The sequence below is a fragment of the Mirounga leonina genome, unplaced genomic scaffold, assembly GCF_011800145.1.
Source record: "Mirounga leonina isolate KUSES-001 unplaced genomic scaffold, KU_Mleo_1.0 Mir_168, whole genome shotgun sequence".
Taxonomy (NCBI): Eukaryota; Metazoa; Chordata; class Mammalia; order Carnivora; family Phocidae; genus Mirounga; species Mirounga leonina.
The window spans coordinates 41355289-41381911 of NW_023270426.1; the positions used below are offsets into that span (position 1 = coordinate 41355289).

At 40.8% G+C, this 26623-nt stretch overlaps 1 protein-coding gene across 5 annotated transcripts in view; it reads left to right on the forward strand.

Annotated features, from left to right (window-relative positions):
- Window positions 1-26623, forward strand: part of MAST4 (microtubule associated serine/threonine kinase family member 4) — a 525778-nt gene that overhangs the window by 367236 nt on the left and 131919 nt on the right. The window contains exon 1 of one of the 5 annotated variants that reach the window (XM_035014561.1): window positions 4914-9075. The exons of the other annotated variants lie outside the window; for them this stretch is intronic. Coding sequence (XP_034870452.1) covers window positions 9038-9075 — 38 coding nt within the window. The 5' untranslated portion in view covers window positions 4914-9037. Of the gene's footprint in view, window positions 1-4913; window positions 9076-26623 lie in introns of those variants that run through there. 5 annotated transcript variants of the gene reach the window in all.

Genomic DNA, 26623 nt, shown 5'->3' on the forward strand with positions numbered 1-26623 from the left:
GCTGTTGCATTCTCTTATTATACAGTGATCAATTCCAGCTCTGTGTCCTTCCCAAGGGCGCGTAGCACATGCTTACAGTGGGACTCTTCCCATTCTGTGACCTCCCTTCACTGCTCTAAATGCTGTGTCCTCCTCCAACTGCCACATTAACCCCATTCTGCACCTGACTGATCAGGTTCCCTAAGTCTGTCCTTTCAAAAGGACCTTGCCATCCTCAAGTTGTCTTTTTGCCAGGCTCACTGTGAATGTACCCAGTGTCCAGGTGAGGACACCTGTCCCTCGCCCTCAAGTGTGTGAGCCCTAGCCCTGAGAATATCTCTCCTGCCCAGACTTAGCTTTTTTTCTGCATACTTGCTGACTTTGTCCAATTGATCATTCATTTTACATGGGTTTTTTTTTTTTTTCCCTAGCCACTTGTTCTCATTCACGTTGTAATTTAGAGGACTTTATCTTAACCTTTTCTTTAATATCAGCTTCTCGCATCCATCAAAGAGTAAATCCAGCTTTGAGCATGTGAATGAACATCTCAGAGCTTTTTGGGGTGGGGGGTGTGTACCATTTAGACAAAAGAAGGAGAGTTGAAGGGTTTCACACTCTTCCCTCAAGTCTATATTATGGTAGACATTTTCATCATGGAAGCCTTTTTGGTTGGTTCCATTTGCCTCGCCGATTCAGCATGGTACTGGTTTGTTGCTTTGCTCTGTCACAGGAAAACTTTGAAAGTTTCTTTTCCAGCTGGGCCTGCCTGGGCCTGTAACTTTAAACTCTCTGGGTTCTTAGAGAGAAGATCGTACAGACCTAATCTCAGGCCTAGATTTTTACACAGTATTGAATTGATATTCCTTGTCTTGCGTCCCAAAGACCGTTTATTGTCCCCTTCAGGCTTTTTTGTCTTGACTGTGACAGACAACAGGTTGTCTGGATGCATGTGGACTTTGCTGTCTTGCTGGAAAGCTTACATAGTCCATTGGAAACACTTTACTTTTTTATCATATATTCTTTATTTTACGGGAAATTATCTGTTTTTTAATTTTATGAAAACTTCTATAAATACTCTATAAAGTCTTAAACCTTTCAAAATATCCTTACTTTCTCTTACCTTGCTGTCATTTAAAATTGAGTTTAAGTGATACAGTCTTAAAGCTTATACTTCTAGGGAATATTTGCCTGGAAGAAAACCTCATATGTTCTGTCAACAAATTATTAACACATGAAGTCCAACAATGTATGAAAACAGACATCATGACCAGTTTATCCCAGGTATGCAAAGATGGTTCAGCACTAGAAAATCAATCAATGTAATCTGTCACAGAAATAAGCTAAGTAAGGATTATCACATGATCACATTAGTATATGTGGAAAAAGCACTCAAGAGGATTCAGTACTCACTCATGACAAAAACTCTCAGAAAACCAGGCGCAGAGGGGAACTTCATCTACTCAATGGAAAATATCTACGGAAAACCCCCAGCTAGCACATACTTAATACAGTAGTCCCCCCGCCCCCAATCTCTGATTTCACTTTCTGCAGTCCCCGTTATCTGTGCTCAGCCACAGTCCAGAAGCCAATGATAGTGGCCTAAGACTAGGTCCCAGTGCCTACGTCACTCGCCGCACTGCATCTCATCACACACACATTTTGTCATCTTACATCACAAGAGACAGAGGCCATATTCACCTGACTTTTATTATAGTATGTTGTTATAATCTATTTTATTATTAGTTACGGTTGTTAATCTCTTATTGTGCCTTAGGTTACTCCTTAGGTTTATAACATTTTCCCCCCTTTGGATTAAAAACTTTGTGGGGAGAGGGAAGAAGATCCAGCTTCTCTCTCTCTCTCTCTCTCTCTCTTTAAGCTTCTTTTTTTACTTATATTACATATGTAAAGAAAGGACTAACATTGGTCTATAAATATTGCTGCTCAGTTTTGAGGTGCGACTTTAGTGTTGCTAAAGCACAGTTTAGAGATTCTAGAAGATGTTTGGTTTTTAACCTTAATGGTCAGAAATCTCATACTTTCATTGAGTTTATGTGACAATATCCAAATCTCAGTGACAACTGAATCAAGTGTCATTATCCATGCCAGTGGGCAGCTTGCGACTCAGTCACTTGGAGCAAGTTTCCTAATGTATTTTGCCGAGAACCCACGGGATAAAAGTTGGTTTTGGGGTTTCGTGTGTGTGTGTGTGTGTGTGTGTTTTATGTTTCTGAATTCACATTCCTAAGCGGTTGCCCTGAACAGCAGTTACATTTGGGGATCTTAAACTCACCGCTGCAACTGTCAGAATGTATTGGATTTTTATGTATGCTACATCTTCTTTTCAGAAACATCTGTAGTGTTGGGTGAGCTTTTGTTTTTGCTCATGAATATGTGTCTTTAAAAAGTATGGAGAACACACCTGTCTCTTGTCCTGACACGTTGAGTATTATTGAGTTTGTACTCAACCCTTCTGCGGAAAGTCCAGTTAAATCCACATTTATTGAGCATCTGTTGTGTGCCTGAGCACTGTGGCTCAAAGGTGAGTCATAGGATTGCCTTCAGTGCAGTCATGGGAATGAATCATTGCAAACCAGGGCAATAAAGAAGTATTTGTAAGGTACATATAAGCCTTAGGAGTGGTCATTGGGGAAGGGAGACTTTAGTCTCAAGGAGCTAAAAGAGAGACCACATAGAAGAGGCATCACCTCAGGGAAGTTTTAAAGGATAGTTTGGTATTTATCAGACAGAAGGACGGGGCCTTCCCAAAGGGCAAAAGAAATGGTGTGAACAAAGGCATAGTGGCCTTAACAGAGCTCAAGGGACCACACATAACTCAGTATTGCTGGAGCATAAAAAACCAGAAGCATAACTCAGTATTGCTGATGCATAAAGTTTGGAGAGGCAGTGTAATATACCACAATGCTGAAGAGGATTGATCTAAAGCCGGTTCACCTGGGTTTGAATGAGATTGGGGAAGTTTGTTGGACTTCAGTTGCTCCATCTATATAAAACAGGGACAAGTAAATTACTTACAGGATTGTTATAGTGAGTAAAATATGTTCATATGTATAAAATGGTTAATGCAACGACTGGCATGTAAAAACCTTGTAAATACTGGGCATCTGGGTGGCTCAGTCGGTTGGGCGTCTGCCTTCAGCTCGGGTCGTGATCCCAGGGTCCTGGGATCGAGTCCCGCATCGGGCTCCTTGCTCAGTGAGGAGCCTGCTTCTCCTCCTCCTTGCCTGTGCTCTCTGTTGCTGTCTCTCTCTTTCAAATAAATAAATAAAATCTTAAAAAAAAACAAACCCTGTAAATCCTAAGTATTCACGTTGTTTCTATCATTACAACAAGGGGATGAGTATTGGGTGATGAGGCTAAGGACGAGAGTTGAGGCACTTGATATTTGTGGGTGCTTGCTTGGCCTTTCCCCAAAGGGAGAAGGCATGTCTGGCAGCGCTGGGGAGTTTAGGTCTGGAAGGGAAGGGTGAGACCTGGAAACCAATTAATAAGTTATTGCAGTAGCCTGTCTAAAGGGTTTTGCAGATCTGACCAAGGAATATGGTGAGATTGTGGCTTTGAGAGACACTGAGGATATAAAGTTGATCAAAGTTGATGAGCCACTGGCTCTGAGAGACAAGGAAACAGTCCACAGTGGCCCTGGGGATTTTGACCTGGGGGACCAGGGAGATGAATGAACTACCTGTACATGCAAGAGTGGGGGAAGGGAAGACAAAAGAACTTGTACTCATTCCTTTGATCCCCAGAAGCCTAGTTAATCTACATTTATTGAGCATCTAACGTATACTGAATACCATGGAGCATTCATTCCTTCACTCAGCCAAGATTCACAGCACCAATATCCTGTGCTGTGCAAGGGCTATAATGGTGAACAAGGCAGAGTGTTTGGGCCTTGCAAATAAGCATCTAAATAAGTCAGTTGCCCAATGGTGGTCAATGTTCCAAAGGCTATAAGCAGGTGTCGAGAAGAGAGTCACAATGTGAGGGGCTACTTTAGATAATGTGGTGAGGGAGTGTCATTGAACAGGAGACCTAAAAGATGGGAAAGAGCCATCTGTGGGGAGTATCTGGGGTAGGCATCTGGGAAGGGCAAGGGCTCTGAGGCAGGAAGGAAAGAGCCCACAGGCAGGAAGTTTTGGATGTGAGGGTTCAGGGCACCAGGGAGGCTGGACCAGAAATAATAAGCTTGAGAGTCATCATTAGGACCATCTGAGAAATATGTTAGATAAATCTGTGGGAGAACTAAGGATGCCCCATTTAAGGAGTGGGCTGAGATGCAGGCAGGCACAGGGAAGGAGGCCTGGAGGAGAGTCTGGTAAAAAGGAAGCCACACGGTGTACTCAGAGAGATCCCAAGAGGAGGCCGGGCAGCGCTGTCACTCCACGGGGACCCAGAAGGACAACAGGGAAGGCAGGGATGCCCTCAGCATGAACACCAGCCGTGGTGATGGGGTAGTGGGGGTGGGGGCGCGGCCGAGGAGCCGGGCGACAGCCGCCAAGTGAGGAATGGCAGACCATGGGTGGTAACCACCCTCTGTGGGTAGCTGACTACCGTGGTGACACATCACTGTGTCCTGGCTCCTGCACACTCACAGCTGGCCCATCGGCTCTCCTCCCTGAAGCATATCCCCTTACTCACTGTTGCTCACTTTACTGTCTGCTTCATCGCCCAAACGGGCAATGACAGTTTCCTTTTCACCACCTCGCTGGAAGCTCAGGCTCTGTCCACTGCCTTCTGAGTGTCTCCTTCCTAAGTGCTCTGGCTTCAGATCCCTCGCTCTGAGTGCCTCTGGCTACCCCCCCCCCCCCCCCGCCACAACCCGCCGCCCACCAGCACTTTGGCTCCGGAGCTTGAGCTCTGCCTCTCCCCGCAGCCGGTTCCACAGGAGGCTGAAACCTAGCTCACTGGCTGGCCTCCTCGCAGGCTCTCCACGCCTGACCTGCAGGCTCGGCCCCTCCCCGAGTCTCTGTACCCATTTCCTCCCACTCCATGCTCTGCCCAGGCCTGTTTCCTAACTGCTTCCTTTCATCCCTCTCCTTTCTTCAAGCTCCAGACTGTGTTTTCTGCAGGCGGGACAGGCCTGCCTGTCACTGCAGGACTCACCCTTCAGTCCGCCTCTCATGATTAGCTCCAGCATTGGTGCTTGTCCGTGAAACCCTCACTCATGGGTCCTCCTCTCCTAGTCTAGTAGGAGATACTCTGAGGGAAGAGGAGAAAGCTGAGAGCCCAGCCAGGAGCTCCCAGCAGCTCTCTGAGTGCCGTCTGGGCAGAGCCTGGATGCCCCAGACCGAAGCAGCATGTTCTTACAGACTCCTTGCGTATCCTGTACCCTGTTAAAGCTTACCAGGTACAAAGGACATGAGTAGGAATACACATATGGTGATAATGTCATTTTTATTCTCTAGTGTGAAGCTTTCCGTAGGAGATTACCGATTGTTTTGCCCCTTTGAATAGGTAGGTCTCCTGACGGTTAAGAGGGAGGGAGAAAGAGAGAAGGAAAGAAATGAGAAGGGAGTGTGTGTGAGAGAGAGTGCAAAAGGTGGATTTTAGAAGAAGTTCTTTAAAAATAAACCGTTAGACTATGGAGCCTGCTCCATGGGCAGGCGTGGGCTATCCATTACTAGAACTTGTCAACACTGGAAGGAGTGTGTGTATGTGTGTCACTAAGTTCACAGAGACAGGGTAGAACATTATATGCTTTATGGCTTTTCTTGCTTCTCTTTACACATAGGTCCTGTTATCAGAAGCCCAGGTAGTATCTTTAAACAAGAGGATCATAAGCCTCAAGATAGAGGCCATCTGCCTTTTGGGCTGAAAACTGACAGATTTTGGGGTTAAGTAATCACTCGAGTCCCTGTGTGGAAATGGATCATAGAGGAGAAAACTGGGAATGGGACTCCTTCTGAATAATTTGGGAGACAACTCCTTGTATTGGCTGAAATGGAAATAGGCTGGTTTCTCAGAGAGATTAAGACTGGAAGCCCCTCACCACCCCCCCACTCCCAGACACACCCATTTCTTGTGTGAGTGAGCATGCATAAGCTATTTTAATCTGAGCTGCCTTTACTACATGTAACCTAGTCATTTGGGAGTGACGTCATGGTAACTGAGTAATCCCTTTGAAAGTTAAGTGGTAGAGCCAAGATATTAAAATGGTCCTAGGGCTACCTGGATGAAAGTGGGAGCAGGGTGTGTATAAATCCATTTATTAGAGGCACAATCTCTATCAGTGGAAGTCTTGACTCTGAAGTAGCAAATTTGGTTTTTGTGGTATGTGGGACATTGTGTAACTAGAAAGATCTCTAAATAGAAATTCCCATGGTTGTTAACACTTGTAGTTCTGGTTCTTTATTTTCTTTTCCTCTATCTTGGTAATTAGGAAAGTTCCCTTGTGAACTTGGTTGTGAATTCTGAAAGTGTTGACCTTAAACCTTATTAATAGAATGAGAGGATCTGCAGGAGGTTTAGCCACACTAATCGCCATTGGACATGCTTATTAGAGAAGGAGTATACCAGTATCAGCCTGAAACATCATACTATTGTGTTGTTTCGTTTTGTTTTTTTAAAGGCCTGAGCAGAGAACTTAGGCTTTGATCAGCATTTGAAGGTGAAACAGACTGGTAAGGAGAATGGGCAGTCATTGCTTGGGTTGTTACAGAACCCTGGGACTTTGTACATTCCACTGACTTTGTGATCTTAGATTTATCCATGGCTCAGATTGTGTTCAAGTCTGGGATCTCTTAGGAAACTGTAATTGCAGGCAAACATACAGGCAAAATCCAGATCTTGGCATGTGGTCACCCAGCGGCCATTTATGTTCTGAAGTTCTCAAGTGAGCTTTTGCTCTTCCAAGGTAAGAACCAGCTCCATGTCCCTGGAAACTTTATAACATGACATGGCAGTTCAAATTCCAGATCTCTATGGGAGATAATGTATTAGTTCGCCAGTGAATCACCTGGGCGGGAGGAATGAGGAGCTGATGACACTTGCTGAGAGCTCCTAGGGTCATAGAATCAGAGAGGGAAGAAAACTGATGGATTCACCAGGCTCATTTTGCCTGATGAGTATTTGCTGAAGCTGTTTTTGCTATGCTTTATTATAATTTTAAACATCACAGTGCATGTTGATGTCTCAGGACCCTGACTTTGACCTTACTGCATTTCTCTCTTGAGTCACTTAGAATATTGTCTAGCCACTGCCAGAATTCTTAGCTACTAAATTAGAAGAAAATCACTGAACCTATAGCTTGCATAAAAAATCACCTGTATCCCTTTAACATTCATACCTTTTAAAATACTATATGATGGGGATCCTTAAATTGGAAATCATAATTATTAAATGTTTTACTTTTACAGATATATGGAGGGGTTAAGAGAAAACAGTGTATTTGTCATGGGAAAATCTGCCTGCTGAATAAAGCACTCTAGGAAATATGGTAAATGAAACCTTTGTTACTGTAAAACAATAGCCATTAAGTGACTATTATGTAATGTTATTTCTTATGTCTGATTTGGAATGGCTTGTTGATCTTGAAACTTGAGATAAAATTCCTGTAAAAATACTACTTTCATTTGGCTAATCTCAAGACTTTGGATACAAAATCAAAGACTTTTCCAAGTGGATTACCTTGGTCAGACATTGAGCCCTAGAGATATTGAAGCCATGTCGGATAGATTTTTTTTCCATGTAAGGATTAATTTTATCCACTTGGTATTCTCCATTTGAGTACCCATCCAAATAAACACAAATTATTTGCTAATCCAAAAAATGATTCATTGTACAATTAACCTACACTTGCTCAACCACTCCAAAGGGCACACAGGTGGCAAAACAGCTGATAGGCACTCTCACCTAACTTGGCAGGTTGAATGGTTGATGATGCATTCGCATTTTCCATAAATGATGGATTTTTAAGCAAAGGAAGTTTTTAATCGTAGATCTCAAATGGCCATAGCAGCTAAGAGTGGAACAGGGAGAGTATGGGATAGTTCAGGGGTGTGTTAGGTCATAGTTCTTTTTATGGATTCTGCAAAATGAGCTTCTGTGCTTACAAATCATAATTTCCTGTGTGTTTTAGGATTTGATATTTGGGGTTAGATGTTTGGACCCAGAGAGTTAGTAAGGGATAAAACTTGCCATATTTTTACTATGTGACCTATAAAATTTATATGTAGTACTCTTTGTCAGTAGTTGTTTTCTCTGTAGTCAATTTCAGATGAGTTAGCCTTCCAAATCTAGGATTTTTAGGTGAGAAATTAATAGTGGTTTGTATAAGCCTTCTTAACATAAGAATCCAGGCTCAAGAGTTCCACTCTCTTCAGTCCAGTTCTTAGAGCTTGGTGGTTTTGATGCCATTTTACCGGCAACATCATTGCCCAGATGCCTTCTAGGTAGGTGGACCAGTTTTTTTGAAATTGTGATTGATGACATATCATTTGTTGGCTTCTTAAAAGAAATTCTTTAAATAATAGAAGTTGTGATTTGTCTTACCTTAGGAGAATGAACCTTAAAATTAGTCTACCTTCTCACACCAGACCTAGGGTGATTTGGGAGTCAAAAGGTACAGATAATTGAGCTGTTTAGCTATTAATATGATGCAACATTTTGATGCCATTCCTAGGAAACACATTCCATGGAATGGGTCCCGGGTTTAAAAATCCATGAGGAAAAGGGTTCTGACTCCTGGCACTAACAGACATATTCAGAAATGTTGTATTCAAGCCAGAGTAAATATATATGCCCTTTACACTTTCTTTCAGTTAGCAGAAGTCACCTCTAAACACTTATTTTGGCATTAAGGAAGCTCGTCATGACCTATTGTTCCAGAAAGATTATAGTTCTCATTTTAAGCCAGTTTTCTAGTTCCCGTGTGAGTGGCGTGCCCAGCCCAGAGCCGAAGAAACAAGCTTGGCTTTTCAGACCTTCCATTCTTTTAGGTGTGTCCTGCAGGCAGTGGCTTGTAGCTGTTTCTTCAGCCACTTAACAGGTTTGATTTCAAATCTATTTAATAAGAAACTAACATGTTTGGAGGGGATTCATGGCCCAACATTTATGGACTTTGTTGGGAAGTTCCAGGTGTGTATATATCTTGAACTCTATGTTAAGGCATATTAGACTAAAATGATGTCGGTTTTATTTTGCTTGTTTTGTTTTTGCCTTCTAGTCATAGACTGAGTTCCTTAGGATGTCTTAGGGATTGGATTGGGACGGGACAGCCCTGGTACTCGAGGCCATGCAGCTCCTCTGTCAATTTCTTTTCTTTGGTTACCTTGGCAGCACTAGAGAGGAGTCAAATGATTATAAACTGGACCTAAAGATAGAGCAACCAGAGGCTCAGAACTGGAGCATTAACCTCTGAAGCGTGGGACGTTGTTTTTATTTAAAAATACTTGGAGGGGTTATTAATGAGTTACACATTTCTGTGTGATCCTTTTCCTGCTTTGTGGCTTGCGGATAGCCTGAATCACCTTCTGAATCCTGATAACCTAATAACCTAGTTTGACGACATTTGACTTCTGTGCACAGGGTCTGGGGGTTCATCGCATTGCCTCATTTACTTATTTATGTACCAAATATTTATTGAGTAGCTTTTATGTGATCAGGGCTGTGGTTATCACCTGGGAAACAAAGATGTGTATGGCATGGTCCTTTTCTTCTAGTGGGGTTAGAAAGCAGTATAGCCAGGTTAATTACAATAACGTGTGAGAACGGTAGGAGATAGACCAACATCAGCAAAGGAAGAGGGAGAGGCAGAATATCTGTTGAGGCAGTTTGGTATATGTTGTCTCATTTAATCCAATCTATAAGATCTATTATACAGATGAGACAATTGAGGCTTAAAGAGATTAATGAACTGTACCCAAATCTCAACGGTACTAAGAGGTAAATCTGGATAGAAACTTAACTGTACTATCCTGTCTCCAAGAGACATAGAGCTCTCACAATATTCTAATTATTGAAAATGATACTTGTAAGATTTTAGGTTTTATAGTGCAGAAGCTTCCTGGCAATTTGAGGATATGTGTGGAATACAGAGTCCTGATAATTTTGATCTTTGCTATTAAAATGCCACCTGCTGTCTGTGCGAAGAAAGTGAAAAACAGAAGTAGGTTTTACTTTGTTTTAAAATGCCACCTGCTGATTCTCTCCCATTAATGGAAATTGTATATGTATTCTCCTGTAATTTCCCCATCTTAAAGTATCAGAGTTTATAATGGTATTTGAGTGGGCGTGTACGTTTAAAATTGAGGTTTTACTTATGATATAGCTCTGAACAGCTTCTGTCTTACAGGCCTTTTGAACGAATAACATTTCTCTGCACCCATGCTTACTTTTCTGAGATTTCACTCTATATATTATAAAATCCTGTCCATTCACATGAATGTATATTTTATGGGGACACATCTCAGAATCACTGATCTTGTAATAGTGCATATAGTTCATTACATAGAAGGACAAAAGTTCTTGCATCTTATATGCAAGTACAGTATGAATGCAAAAAAAAAAAGATCTGTTGGGATTTTAGAGATGAATTGCCTACAGGCTTCTTCATTTTTTAAAAACATAACAATTCTTTTTGAATATGCTAATGCTAACTACCTTTTTTTAAAAAGGAGATGAGTTGGTAGCATTCACTTAAATACATCTTTTCCTCGGGAGAGCCATTGTGTTTAAAGAACTAAAAAGTATCTGCTTTGTTATGCATACCACAATTGTAAAAGAATAAAGTGTAAGTAAACCATAACACGCAAAAGGCACAAATACTGTATCCAGAATTCTCTAAACCACAGAATCCTCCACTGGCCATCTCGTGGCTCTCAGTGGTAATTTGAGCTGTTTTTGAGGAATGGCTGCCCTTCCCTGAGGATAGAATGGAAGAAGTCTTCCCTTCAGGTGCTTTTTCAAATGTTCCAGATGCTCTTCTTCATGGCCACTAACCCAGGCCCAAGCCTTCTTCAGATTCCTCCTGACACAAGGTTTACCAGTTGTATTTACTTGCTCTAGAAAAATCAATTCCAGGGAGATAGGTGTGTTTTGTTTTGTTTTAATAAGGTTTATTGAGATAGAATTTACAGATAGTAAAATCGTTCCTTTTAGGTTTGCAGCTCCATGAATTCTGACAAATACAGTCATGTAACTACCACCATGATTTCCATCCCCTCAAAAAGTTTTAGGTGTTTTTTAATTGTTTGACAATGCTAATATAGGATTAGAGTAAGATGTTTTGTTTTCCTGTCCCCATCCTCCCCTTTTTAAAAAATTAGTTTCCATATATTATTAAGACTGCACTTGTTTTTTCCCCTAATGTCCTTCTTCTGTGCCAGGATCCCAGCCAGGATACCATGTTACATTGTGTAATCCTTTTTAGAAATCATTTTCATGAGGAAGATGATTAACACATAGTTTGATTACTTGGTTGGTAATATCCAGGAGGTACCAGGAAAATGCACCACGAGATACTTGAAAGAAAAGCATAAACTACCTCAATCATGTGGTGCATTATTAATATACAAAAGCCCCGGGCGCCTGGGTGGCTCAGATGGTTAAGCGTCTGCCTTTGGCTCAGGTCATGATCCCAGGGTCCTGGGATGGAGTCCCACATCGGGCTCCCGGCTCAGCAGGGAGCCTGCTTCTCCCTCTGACCCTCTCCCCTCTCATGCTGTTTCTCTCTCGCTCGCTCTCTAAAAAATAAATAAAATCTTTAAAAAAATATATATATATATATATATACAAAAGCCCCTTTGAGCCAACATAGGTGAACAAGTTGTAAGAAACCAGATTAACTATTTCCTGCTAGTCAGACTTGTTTGAAATAACCCAGTGTTGTTTAGTGAGGGCCATGAGGTGGAAGATTTGGAAGGTATGTAGTTAATGACCTAGATTATGGTCGTGGGAAAATAAACCCAGAGATCCAGAAGGAATCCTGGAGTTTTTCAATGCGAGTGAAGACAGAACAAAACATACATTTTATAAAAGGTAAATTCAAGATCCTTGAATTGCTTTGTAAAATGATTTATCATATCTTACCAGTATTTTTATTATATTTTAATTTCCGTGGAATGTATATAGCTTTTAAAGAAAAATTTAAACGCAATGGATGCTGAAGACAGAATGGAGAAAATTGAAACAACTATGAAATAAAAAAAAAATCTCCCCAAATTCTGCTGCTCACACATGACCACTATTAAAATTGTGGGGTTATCCTTCCGAGATTTTTTTTTCTGAGTGCATGTGTGTGCATATGTGTATATACATACCACAAAACTCACAGTTTATATCACCTGTCTTATGAGCTGATTTTTTTCCCTTAAAGAGATTGTTTTAGGATGCCTGGGTCTCTCAGTCAGTTAAGCATCTGCCTTCGGCTCAGGTCATGATCCCAGGGTCCTGGGATCGAGTCCCACATCGGGCTCCATACTCAGTGGAGAGCCTGCTTCTCCCTCTGCCTGCCGCTCCCCCTGCTTGTGAACACTCGCTCGCTCTCTCTCTCTCTCTCTGACAAAAAAAAAAAAAAAAAAATAGATTCTTTTAAATACCCAGCTTTACAATAGTATAATTTCCAGAAAATTTGAAAAATACTTCTAACCTACAAGAAGGTGTGTGGGCGTTATCTATGAAGTTGTGTGGAAGCATTTAAAACCACGTGCTGAAAGCCCCTGAGCTAATGTACAGCCTTCCCTTACGTGGGCGTGGCCGTGGCTGGCTCCCTGGTTTGCAGTGTGAGGGCCCGGCCCCTGACACGGTGATGTCACCTTGGATGGTCTCACTTTTTAGATGTTGTTTTCTCTACTTGTATTCAGATCTCTCTTGAAATGTTCCCTTTAAAAATACTAATGTTAACTCAGAAAGATTCCAATTACCATCTCCCCACAGACTTAAATGTTAAACCTCAAGTTCTAAACTTTATCCCTTATGTATGTGAGCAGGCTTGCCAGATGGCAGGCCAATTAATATATTTTTGCAAGGTGTAGAAATGTTTTTTCTCCATAGGGGAACAATGAATCCATCTGCTCCACATCTTCCTTTCCCCTCTGTCCTTTGGGGAAAATCATCATTTAATTTTCAGAAGTAATTGTGCAACTCTCTAAGTGATACTTTCTGCATTTTAACGGAGGTAGTTTTAATAATTGAAACTTTTTCTTACTATAAGGATTTAAAGAACCCTATGTCATGGATTAAAGTATGTGGACATCTAAGTTGCATCCACGTTATTATTTTCTTTTTGATTGTTGGACATACAGAATTGTGTTTGAAAAATTCATTCAGCGAAGGCTTAACTTGGAAAAGACTTTCAGAAACATGTAATAAAACCCCTTTACTATAAGATGAGGAAACTATTATTTAGGTGTCAGACTTTCAAGCTGGTCAGCAACTTGGAACCTGAATGGTCTCGAATCCTGGTCTTCAGGTTCCAAATGAGGACAACTGTGGTGACAATAGAATCTTGGATTTCTCAGGAGGAATAAAAAGAGCAAGAACCTTGAATAAGATTCACATAGAAGCAACCACACCCTCATTTTCATCGCCTCCTCTCCCCTGAGTTCCAGGCACTGAACTGGACACATCACCCTTAGAGTTTCTTTACATACTCAAGTGGCTTTTCAGATTAGCAGGTGATGATGATTAACTGTTCAGTGTATTGTGTTGCCTCCAACTCTGTAGACGTTCCGAAAGGACAAACGCCACATCCTTTTTTTAAGCACTTTTGTAGTGTGCTGTCTGGACCTGAAATGGATGAATTAGGGAATATATGAATATCAATGGGATTGTTTTAGAGAGTCCTCTCTGGAAGTGTTACAGTTCTAGGAGAGTGACCTCATTGTAGCTTTGCAGTAATCTGACACATTATAATACAGAATTTGTTTCCTTTTTCCTTCTCGTATGAAGGATTTCAGTACTGAATATTCCAGAAGCTTCTTTTGGGAGGAGGGTTTCAATTATATCCCTATTTACCAGCATTTTTGCTGTCCTCCGTATTTTGTCATAGGTGGGCATAGATTGGTTAATGTTAAGTGAGAGGAAGGATTTTGACTTGTCATTTTTTTTCTTTCATTCAACATGAACTTCTTTATCTGTTTTCAACTAAGAGAACCTTTGCAAATAGAAAGAGTTCAGACTTAGGCTTTAGACGTACCTTGGTCGGAATCCAGACTCTTGAACACACTAGACATGTGACCTGCTTTCCTCATCCTTAACTAGGAAAAATAACCAGCACACATTTTGTGCCTTTTATAAGGTATGAGCTCGTAGGTTATGGGTAGGCAGACTACAGCCTCTGGGCCCAAGCTGGCCCATTGCCTGTCTTTGTACATAAAGCTGTATTAGAACTCAGCCACATCAATTCATTTAGGTATTAACTGTGGCTACTCATGCCGTGGTAGCAGAATCCAGTAGTTGTAACCTGAGACTCTGACCTGCAAAGCCAAAAATGTGTACTGTCTGGTCCTTTATGGGGGATTTCCCCAGCCCTGTGCCTACGGCAGGGCCTAACAAATGTAGGCACTCAGTAAACAGTGATCTTACCTTGCCTTTAGTCTTCCCATTGATGATTTCAAGTTTAGTCTTTCTCTTTAGCCCTCTTGAAAGATAGTTGTGGTGTGGCCTTCTCTAATGTTCCTTCCAAAGCCCCCATCCACCTCTGGAATATGGCCAAAGCCTTGAGCCATGACACAGGACAGAACATGTTGAAAAAGTTCTCTCCACAACTCCCACACCCTGATAGATAGCATGTCTAGACTTGAATTGGGTGGTGTGCTGGTTGCAGGAATAGAATTTGCTCTAACCCAAGTGTAAATACAGGCGTTTCTATGTAGCTGGCAACATGTCCCAATTTAGTTTAGATTATTTCCCACTCTCTTACTAGGTATGTCCGATCTGTACTTCTTCAAAACCTTCCCAATACAACCCCTAACACTGGAATTTTTTTCACTTCTGAAGACATAAACAAATTGCTACAAATTATAAATACCATGTTTAGCAAAGGACCTCCTTAGCAAAGCAGGAGTTTTCTGACTGAAATGATTGGGCCGTTTGAAAGAGGAAGTTCTCAAAGGAGCGATTAGATTTTGTTTGTTTGTTTATTTTGTTTTGTATTTTAAGCAAAATGAACTCAGAGTTCTCAACAGTTTTGATTAGGGACGCCCTGGTGTCTAGTAGAAAACTAAGACAGGGAACAGACTGGTGGAATGTGCCAAGTGAGGACTTGGTGATGGATGGGTACACGCCAACTCCCACACGTGGTAGAGAGAAAGATGGAGGGGCTTTCAGAGGGTTGTTAAGGGCAATGATGAGTGCTTGTTATTTTTTATTTTAAAAAAGTACTGAGGACTATTTTTTCAGAATAATAAACATTTTTCAATATTTTAACATGATCTGTGTCTCTAAAAAAAACTGTGAAGAGTTGATAACAGCATTACCCCAAATTTTGTAAAGTCCTTCTTGACTCTCTTTGCTCTTATTTCCAATGCACTTTAGTGTTTCTAGTTTTTCTATCCAGGCCTGTTAGCATTTATCCCAACATGTTATAATTCTGTGTGTACTTATCTGAATTCCCAGCTGATGTTGAATGTCTTGAGGCAGAGACTTTCTGCCAGCATGGTACCTGGCACGTAATAGACAGTTGATCAAGGTTTATTGAATGAAAGCACTCCACAGTGAGCATATTCATGCATATAGCCTTTTCTGTCTTTTGGAACTATTTCCTTAGGATAAATTCCCAGAATAGAGATTTCTAGGCCAAAGTGACGTGCATATATTTATGAATCTTGATATATAATGCCAAGTAGCTTTTATGTCTGCTTGCGATTCCTTCCAAGTTTGTGACTCTCCTATTGCATGGTGTGTTATTGCTAGATTGGCAGTCTTGGTGTTCCACATTTTCCCTAGCAAAAGAAATGGAAGGAGGGTACAACATCGCCACATTTAAGTCTGGAGTGAACATTGCATATGCATAAGGATGAAAAGCTTCTAAAAGAATAAACGTCCCTGCTATGGGACTTGGAAAATGGAGGGAGGTGGGCAGTAGGGGCAAGGTATAGGGTAAAAAATAGATTAGAGGGACAAAGAACTCCTGGGTTCTTTTTAATTGCTTTGGCCTTGGACTATATTGTTATCATTATTCCAAGAAAGCATTTGGATATTTTTTATTTGCTTTATCCCCATCAACACATTTAATGTTCAAATATGAAATACTACTAAATGCAAATTGCTGTTAATGCACATTCCAAGGCGTGCTTTTATCAAGGTTTGAAACTTTTTGTCTAATAGGCATTTCCATCTTCATTTCATCTGATTTGTGTGTGAAATAAGATTGAGTCTTGTGCTGTGACATTGGGTACCCAGAGCTTTTTTTGAGTTTGATAATTTGCTCTCCCTCATCTAGTGTTTGCCTCATAAATTACCAATGATAAATAGTAGTATCTGCCTTTTGGTACAAGTATGCTATTAATGAACACATAGAATCACCTAAAAGCCACCTTGTAGATGGTATAAAGTTTGTGGGGGCTAAGCTGAATAGAGCAAAGACAGTGTTCAGTTAAAAATACCCTGTGTGGAAAATGAGGATTCTGGGGCGCCTGGGTGGCTCAGTCGTTAAGCGTCTGCCTTCGGCTCAGGTCATGATCCCAGGGTCCTGGGATCAAGTCCCACATCGGGCTCCTTGCTCAGCGGGGAGCCTGCTTCTCCCTCTCCCACTCCCCCTGCTTGTGTTCCCTCTCTCGTTGTGTCTCTCTCTGTCAAATATATAAATAAAATCTTTAAAAAAAAAAAAAAAGAAAATGAGGATTCTAATGAGTTGGATAGTTCAACAGATGTTCTAAAGAATTTATGCGTGTTCTGTTATATATTCCTTTATACACACATACATACACAGATATATATATGTGTAAATATGATTCACCTGGCTGAGAAGTAAACAGTGAAAAATGTGCTGGATTTTCATCCCTTATTTCACTGCGCTTGTTGCTAGTAAAGCCCAGGAGTATATTAAAACAAACAACAGGAACGTGAGAGTAGTCGAGGCACTTGTCACCCTGACCATTGCCTTTGGAAGGACCCAAAGGCCAGGACTTATGGGAATGTGGCTGTGTCCCCTGCTCCTTGTGTAGTAAGCTGTGACCTTACAGTATTGGAGCCTGTGTCCCTCAGCGTCTTGCCATCAGAGCATCATCATCTCTTTGTCATAACCACATGTGCTCCCCTAATTAACTATGGCCATGAACGTGCAGAAATCATGTGCTGCACCTGCCTACTTACCAGGCTTGAATTACATTGCCCAACTGGAAAGTAAGATCTTTGAAATAAAAAGAAATTAAGGAATAAAATTGACAAAGCCCTTCTCATTTGCTAGTCTTAAAGTCATTTTCTTTCCTAGAGTTTGTGTTTTGATGACGAAGATCTGAGTATCTTCTAAATAAGAGGGGTGGCAAGCAGAGTTTATCCTAATCCTTTCGGAGCATGGGGGCCATTGCTTCTCATTGCCTGCCTACCTACTTCAACTTGGCATTTTGGGGAGAAAAATTTTTTGGGGGGAGAGAGAGAACTATGAATGCTCTTAAATGTCATACCACTTGACTGTTAAGACATCATCTCATGATATTAGCTTCTGATGGGGAGAGAGATTCTTTTTGGCTTTGCAGTTGCCTTATAAATGCCTCCGTGTTAATCTGGATACAAACTTTTAGCCTAAAAGGCCTGTGAATAGAGCGAAGTGTTGAGATTTGATTTGTCCATCTGCTTGTGAAAGGTAATTCATGCGTCCATCAGAAGGCTTTGCAAACATAGAATCATTTTCAGGTTAAAAGATCCTCTACCAAATTAGATAGGAAGCTTGAAGCATAGGCCGTTAGCAGTTTTTCCTCCCTTAGTTGCTGCTATGGATCAATATCTTTTATTGACTCTTCTAGGGTTTGCATGCAGTTTTCTATCATGGTCGTTTATGCTAATCAGCATGAAACAGAATCATTGTAAATCGTAGCCCCTTAGGCACATTTTTCCCCTCCTGTAATACTTGAGACCACAGAATTCTGTTCAGAAAAGATGAAAAAAACAATCCATCATTTTTTAGTGACACAGGGAACTTTCCTAGATGTGGATGGCAAAGACCCTTCCCTCCTTATCTTTGGGCTTCACCTTATATTTGAATTCAGAATGCAAATGAAAATGAAGCACACCATGCTAAAAAACAAATCAGGTTTAAATTCGCCAGTTACCTTTATTTGTGAAAGTCCAAATATATCACGTTAAATATGGAAGGTAGAATAACTATAATATGTTCTATTTTAATGTTTTTACATACCATTATTAAAACTTATCTTCATCAGGAAGGAATGTTTATGTAATTATTGTAAATTATCAAAGTTATTACTTGAAATGTATAAGGATATTTATTATCTACATATTTAATGATACAATTCAGATAATTAGCGTAGAAGACAGCAGTTTTTTACTTTAATGTTGTACTAAGATAGATGGTTTGACTACTGTTCACATTTATTTGTAGCACAGAACTCATCAGAATATATAGTTATTACAAAAACAAAGGAAAATCTCTTTGTCTTGACTAGCAGCTCATGAATAAGTGTTTTATTCTCTTCAGAGTCCTAACTGTGCCATGGAAGCAAAGTCGAATCTGGCTGTATCCCATATCCCTGTACACATCCACAGGTGAATGTGAATGTGTTAGGCTCGTCTGTTTTAAGCACTTCAGAGAAAAAAACGTCCTTACTTCCTGGAAGCCACCCTGTAGGGGAGGATCTGTTGTTACGGCCACCTCTGAGTTTAAGAAGATCTGCCTAAAGCAGGGGAGATGTCATTTGGGAGATGAGGCGTGGGATGTGGAGTTGCGTGCGGTCTGCCCTCCATCCTCTGCATCTGTTTGTTTGTGAATTCAGTAAACATTAGCCGAACACCTTCCTTATGTAGGGCATTGCGCTGGGGAGGGAGTGGTAAAGGAGACAGATGGTTCCTGCCCTTTTGAAAGCTTGCAGTTTCATGGGAATTGTGATAGGGGTGGGTCCGGGGGGGGGGGGGGCGGCAGGGAAGATGCACAGATTCACAGGAGCTTGCAACATTGTGTGCGATTGTATATGTGCGCTTGCCTCTCTTAGCCATGGCATGGAGGGTCACGAAGGAATAGAAATGGTTTTGAGAGTCTCCCAGGGCCACGTAACAGAAAGCGGGTTATCAGGGAATTAAACCAGGTTGGTAGCTGAGAGAGGAGGCAGTATATGGTGGAGGAGAATATTCCAGGCACAGAGCCCTTGGAGTGAGACTTAAAGAGATTGTATTAGAGTGCTAGAGGCCTGGAATTGACTCTCCTGGCAGGAGGGGCCAATGAAGGGTTTTACCTAGGGCAATGAGTAATAAGATCCCATTTGCCCTTTGGAAAGATTCCTGGCATGGAGGAGGAATTGGAATGGGGCAAGGAGGAGGCCAGGCTTCCAGGCCAGAGATGGTGGTGATAAGACGGTCACGGATTTGGTGGCCATAAGCATGAAAGGAGGTGGAATCGACAGGACTGGTAGACCGGTTGGATGATTCAAGTGAGGCAGGATGGGACTGGGAAGCAGGACAGGTTGAACAAAGGTGATAATTTTGGTTAGCTCCTGAACATACCCAAGTAGAGATACACAGCTGACTATTGGATGCAAGGGTCTGAAACGTAGGAAAGAGTTCCAGGATGAGGATAGAGACTCATCCACATAAAGATGAATGAAGAGCATCAGAGTTGATGACGGTCAAATATTTCTCTTCCAGGAGTCTTCAGTGGTTGAGGCTGCCTAGACCCAGGGACAGAATCTAATCTTTCGTGCCCTCTGTGTTCCCGAGGGAAATGGAGGTGAGGGTGGGAGATGATTTGCACATGATCTAAGTAATGAACCATATACTTAACCTTTTCCATTGGTATGTGTGTTTTCTTTTACTTGGGGGTAATGTTGAGGATTTAACCATCGTTGGTTATAGAATCCTACAGCTACTGAAGTTTCTTGCTACTGCTGGTGTTTTCCTTATAGTTAAAAATATATGGGGGAACCTTACTGTCATGTATATTCCATCTCTAAGGAAAAAGAAATCAGGAGAGAAAGAGATGATAGGAGTGGAGTAAGAAACTGGAGTTGCAAAAGTCTGTGGTATAGTCATAGTGGGTTTTGATTGTTGGGTTTTGTTTGTTTTGCTTTTTTACCCTCTTTGTCTTGAACAGAAAGCGTTTTCTATTTAGAAGTCCTCTCTTGGCAGCATGATTTCTGGGTCCACAAAGAGGAAAAATGTGGTGGACAGAATGGTAGTTATAGAAGGAAAGCACGTTTGCTTATATGGGGAAAAGGGTAGGAGGAAGCTAAACAGAAGTTCATTCTTGCTGACTTTATAATCTGATGTTAATCACGTCATTGAAACAGCTGTTTGTGCTAGGTGTATGGGTCCATATAATGTTGATCCTAATTTTAATGAAGACTTAGACATTTTTATACATTTTTAACTTCTCTGATTTACATACTGCAGAATTTCACATAATGAAATTTGTTTAAATTTAAAAATGTAGACCTGTTACAAAGTTGAAATTCCCTATGATTTCACAATTAAATGTGAAATGGTACGAATATTTAGGAACATGTAGAGAATTATAAATCCAAATTCCAAATTAAGTACATATTTTTTATTACCTAAATGTTTCATATACATGTGAATAAATATCACTCTTCCACATTTTTTTAAAGATTTTATTTATTTGAGAGAGAGAGCACGAGAGCAGGGAAAGGGGCAGAGGGAGAAGCAGACTCCCTGCTGAGCAGGGAGCCTGATGCGGAGCTTGATCCCGGGGATCCGGGATCATGACCTGAGCTGAAGGTAGACGCTTAACCAACTGAGCCACCCAGGCGCCCACCCTTTTACATTTTTATAGGTCTTCACTAAACAAATAATTTTTCAGGGCAATATGATATAAAAGCTCCATAATTAATTTAGTAATTCCATGATATGATACCTCTATTCCGTATCTCATTTGTTTTATGGTCTCAGGCATTATTTGGTGGTTTAAGGTTGTTGTCCTTGTAAACTTTGGCTTGAACCAGGTTAGTACTGAGTGAAAGCTCTGAGTTGACTATCGGATGGTTATTGGGTAGCTGTTGTAAAATGACATATTCATCAGTTTGGTTCTTGGCGAGGTACCCATAACCCTGGTGGCAGAAATAGATCATCTGAGTGACATTTTAAGTCAGGAAAAAAAAAGAGCTCTTCATTTCCGTCAACCATCATTCCATAGCACTCCTGAGGCAAATCATTAAAAGTCCTAGAGGTGATATTTGGAAGAAGACCTGTTTTGTGTACAGTAATGAGATTGTGGTTTTAAACCCCTCCATTCTGTTTTGTAGTTTCAAATGGCTTTAGTTTGAAACATTAAAACCACATAAGCTTTATATATTTGGAGTGCCTAATGTTTTGTAAATGTTCTTTGCCTCAGCACTTTCCTATCTTTAGTGCTCCTGTCACTTTCTTGCAGTGTTTCATTTTATAGAGCCTTGGGTGTCTCAGTCGCTCTATTTTTATTTGGTATCTTGGTTCAGTAGAGCATTGTGCTAAAGAGGCCAAGGTTATGAGTGTTGATCCCATGCCAGTCAACTTTTAAAATGAAAATTATTTTTCCTATAGTTGCATCTGGTGCTTCAGAACTGGCTGAAAATATTTGACTACTTTTGTTCAAATGTGGATGAGGCTGCCATACTCATTAACTATCTTGGAAAAAATAAAACCGATGTCCATTGGGTGGAATCTTTCCCAGTGGGGACAGTATTTTTTCCTGTGTGAGGGAACACATTTACTTTTATCTGTGGGTAATCCCCCACTAGAGTAAAATACATGCATTTCAACAGACTCATTTTAATGTAAGTTCCAGGAGAATGGAGACCATCAGTCTTCATAGTACAACCCCATCCTGGTGTGCTCTGCACAGACAGAAATGATCAGCTCTCATCGGCTGCCGCAGCAGAAAGCACTGGGCATTTCCCGGAGTAGATGGCAGAGGGGGGTCATCTCTTGCCACCTTTTTAACCTGATTTATTGCCTTTGAATTTTTTAATAAGGACATATTTTAAGTTCTGTCTAGGGACTGAGAGCTCTGATCATTCATGCAGTGAACTTTGAATAAGTTGGTAAGATTGGCCGGACCCTATTACCATAATGGATGATGACTGACATTTACAGTGGTATGCTCCATTTGCACTAAAATAAATGAATTTGTATTTAAAAATAATTTACCAGGTTTTTTTTCCTGCCAGACCTAAAATAGAGGTTATTTGCATTCAAAGCTGAAAACTGAAAAACTGCATGCAGACTTAGTGAAATTTGTTGAATATATGTTAATTAGTGTGGCCCATTTAAACCAGATTGCATCGATCTGTTAGCTGGAGAAAGGGCAGGAATCACCTTTCTCTCCTGTCCCTAAACTCTTCAGTTACCAGATTTTCTGAATACATAAGGACTTTTGTTAAGTGCCTATCATTTGTCAAGGCCTCTTGACCTACTGCCTACTGAACTGTTTATAGGTTAGGATGGTGGTTCTCCATGCCACGTCAATTTTAATTGCAGTTTCTTTCATTTGTGAATGACTTTGTATAGCTCTTCCTGGTGGAGCATTAGATCACTGATATCCTTTGCTGCCCATGATACATGTGGAAATGAGTCAGTGGAAAATTCACTTACTCATCGTGACCTACTTCTGTCACTTGCGTTGAAGGTGTGCTTATTTGTCAAAAGCCATCTGTCCCCCTTCCAGAAACTCTTGCTCAATTGCTACTTTAACCCCTTAGCCTAAGGTTCTTTTAGAATTTTTGTGGTTACCTGAATCTGTCCATCAGTTCTTGTGTGGTACATGTAATCCATTTTAGATCGACCCTTGGAGACCAGGCATAGTCTGACCTTGTATGGTTCCCAGCAGATCCTGCCGCCCCACCACCACCAATCACTGCTTTCTATTGAAGATTGGAGGAGAAACTGTAAAATGGTAACTTGGACTAATTTTAAAAAAGGAAGATTTATTAGGCCACAGTTTACTATGAGCACATTCTCCCCTGCCCCATTTTCAGTAGAACTTTGCTTTTCTCACTTTTATTAGCTTATTCTTAGGTTCATGTATCCAGCGAGGTTAAGTCCAGGATGACTTTGTGCCAGGTCAGTAGGCGCACAAGAAGAGTAAGATCTATGCTGGCCCACATGGAGTTGACAGTCTCCCATAGGAGAACTGAGAAGAGGCATTTTAGAGTGAGACCACTTTTAAATTCCATTTTAAATAAAGGTTCACCTGTTTAACACAGTCATATATGTCACGGTCTGAAATGGTGTACCATAGACATTTATGCAAATATGAGAGGACTTATGGAGAATGACAGAATTCTGAACTCCAGAAAAGGAAAGTGATGTGTATTATTTTATATATTAATTACAAATAAATATACATATATGTGGCAACTATAAACCTATAAACATAGGGTAGCTCAGATTTATTGCTCTTTCTTTCATATCCAATATTGTACCTCAAGGTATTAGAAGTTATATGCCATATTTATACAGTAAACAAGATAAACCTCAATTCAGCATTATTTAAGATAACTATTTCATCTTAGAATAATATAAAAACACTTTTTGCCCTAGTCTAACCCTATTTACAGACTCACAGGTTAGGAATGAATGATCATACTTAATGTATAGAGGAAGTAAATGGAAGCCAGCATTTGATGATAGAATAGTATTCTTTTTGAAATCCATCTCATTCTTGGCTGTTAATTACTTCTTCCTGTGAACAACTCACCCTTAAAAAAAAACAAAAACTCTTGCTGACTTGATAGCACTTTTTAAAAAGTGGCACCTATTTACATTAAAATACCCAAGTGGAATTTTGTTCCCTGCTAACTGATGAAGTTGTGAGCATTTATTTATTTGGATCTTAATCTCGTTATGCTTTTTTCAGGTTGTTACTGATAACTTCGATACTTGGAGGAGACCTTGTAGAGAAAAAGTTTAGGATCTGACTGAGCTCATTTGTTGAGATTCATTACAATATAGGCATGGTTTATATTGCTGAAAACGTTCTGTGCTTTCAGACTAAGAATCAGAAGCTTCTGCTCAAAGTCATACGTGGAACAACCAATTCTAAAGTAACTGAGAGCTAGTTAAGCAGAATTACAGTGTGGAAGCAATGATGTGTGGTGCCCTATGAATCTTGTCACATTAGGATGATCTAGGTTTTGCAATATATAACTGATTAACTTTGATTCTAATGTGGGAGACAGTCTGCTTGTGTTCATTTACTCATTACAGTTGTAACCTTTATCTTTGCTTTTGTAACCATTGTCTGTGATGAGCAAAATAAGTTCAAGTTTCAGCAGAAGGAATCAGTTTGTCAAATACTGTGGCATTGTGTATCTACATCTCCATACACCGTCCATCTGGAGATCATATAAACAATGAAGTCTATGAACAGGCTTTTTTGTGGGGGGGGGGGCTTCTTTTTTTTATTATTTTATTTTATTATGCTATGTTAGTCACCATACATTACATCATTAGTTTTTGATGTAGTTATGAACAGGTTTTTATACTGTATTACATTTCATTATAGGTATGACCCTGTTTATCTGTTTGGTTCTCAATGAAAGAGGCCCTTCATGGCAGCTTACTCTTCATACCAGACCACATTTCAAACAAGAGATTAGAGCATAAGCCAGTTGGCCAGTGACTTAAGTATAAAATGTCTTACCTGGCTTTGTACAGTCTCTTCCTTTAAAACTACCTGCCTAAAAGGCTTATTTCTTTTGTTGTGGTGTCATCTCAGGAGAATTTGGAATTGTTCCTTAGTCCCTATTCAGATGTTTTCTGCTAAGCTGTCTTTAAGTAATGTATTGAGAAGCAACAGATCCTTTCTGAGCTCTGACCTCCTATGTGATTGAAATGCTCTCTGTCACCATGAAAGCATGGTATTTCTGCAACCTTCGGAAAAGGCTACGAAGGAAAATGGATGAGTTCCCTGCCAAGTGATACTTGTGGGCATTTGAGTGGGGTGTGGGGCAGAGTCGTAACAGGGAGCTATGTAACAGTGATTCCAAAACCACAGGGTCTCCCTGTTCTCCCTGTGGTGCTGGATTCCTAATTTAGGCTTTTCCCCCCATCTGTTCCATAGCCACACGTTCCATAGAGAGGACCAGGGGCTATGTGATAACAGATGATTCATTCCATAGAACTAACCCCAACACTGGGAGCTTTTTTAACATGTGACACTATGATTCTCCTTAGCTTCTGCATCGTAGCTTCAACTCTGTAAGTGTTCTGCACATTGAATGCGAGACCCTTGCTATTCCAATGCAATATGGTAATTACCACCTGAGTATACTTTTAGTAATTAAAGCTCCAAAAGGAGTGACAATATTTAACACTAAATGCTGGGGAAAGTTGATGTATGTAGAGCTGTTTATTGTTTTAGAATAGCTGGTTTTGTCTACCACTCTGCAAAAGTGTGTTCTATGTAGATATTCTAAGAGGATAGGCTTCACTTACAGAGGTATTTGTGTAATTGAGGGGGTTAATTGATAAGCAAAAAGGTTCCCTTGAAGGCCTGAGGGACTGCTAGTTGAGAGGCAACCAGTGAGATTACCTGCTTTTGCTTTCAAATCTCTGCAACCCCAGGGTTGTATGTGGTGTTTTCAGTCAAGGAGACCTTTTTCCTTTTGGCTTTGCTATTTGTCGAGTTGGCCAAGCCTGCCAAGGTCTGGCTGCATCTCCCGCACATCATTAATAACTATTAGAATTGTCCTGCCCTGGCTTTGATTAGCACCACTGTGTTTCCACAACCAGAAGCAATTTGATTGTAATTAAAGGAGTGCCAACGATTCCTTCCATTAGCAAACTCTGTGGTCACCATTCTGTGCTCGGTTTCTGTTTTCATGTTTTAAATCAGATTCTGAGGAAAGATGAGCTTTTGCTAAAATAGTAAAATAACATTTATTGATGATTTCCTGAAAAAGACACTTCCCTGGTATGCTGGGTTGCTGTGAGTGAGTTAATGTTGGCTGGTACTTCACAACCAAGGTGATCTGGGGTGTCATTTTTTTTTTCTACTATAGATACTTTCTTTTTTAAAAATTGCTTTATTGAGGTATGGTTGATCTAGAAAAAGTTGTACATATTTAATGTGTACAACTTGATGAGTTCAAAGGTAAGTGTATATTCGTGCAATCATCAGCACGGTCTTTGCCATACTATAGCTGCTTGGTGTAGCCTTTCCAATCTGGTCAAGTGGTGTGGAAACCCATAGCTGCTTCCTGCTCATCTGAGTTGTTTTCAGTCAGAGCCTACGTGGGATGATGAGGCGTGTTCTCAGCTGGGGTGTGGTATTCCTGGATGCCTGCAGTGGGCATAAACATCTGTAGCTGGCACTTGCTGAGCAAGCATGGCTCCTGTTCTTAATTCTGTCCTGTCCCCTTTATACTCCCCCACCCCCCAGCCACATGCATGCCCCCCACAGGCCTGTCATCTTGTACCTCTTGGAGCCCTGGATTAGAAAGGAGGAGACACAGGTCCCGGCCACTCACAAGTCAGATGCACAAGCAGGCACCTCTGCCTTCTCCCCATCTCAGGAACT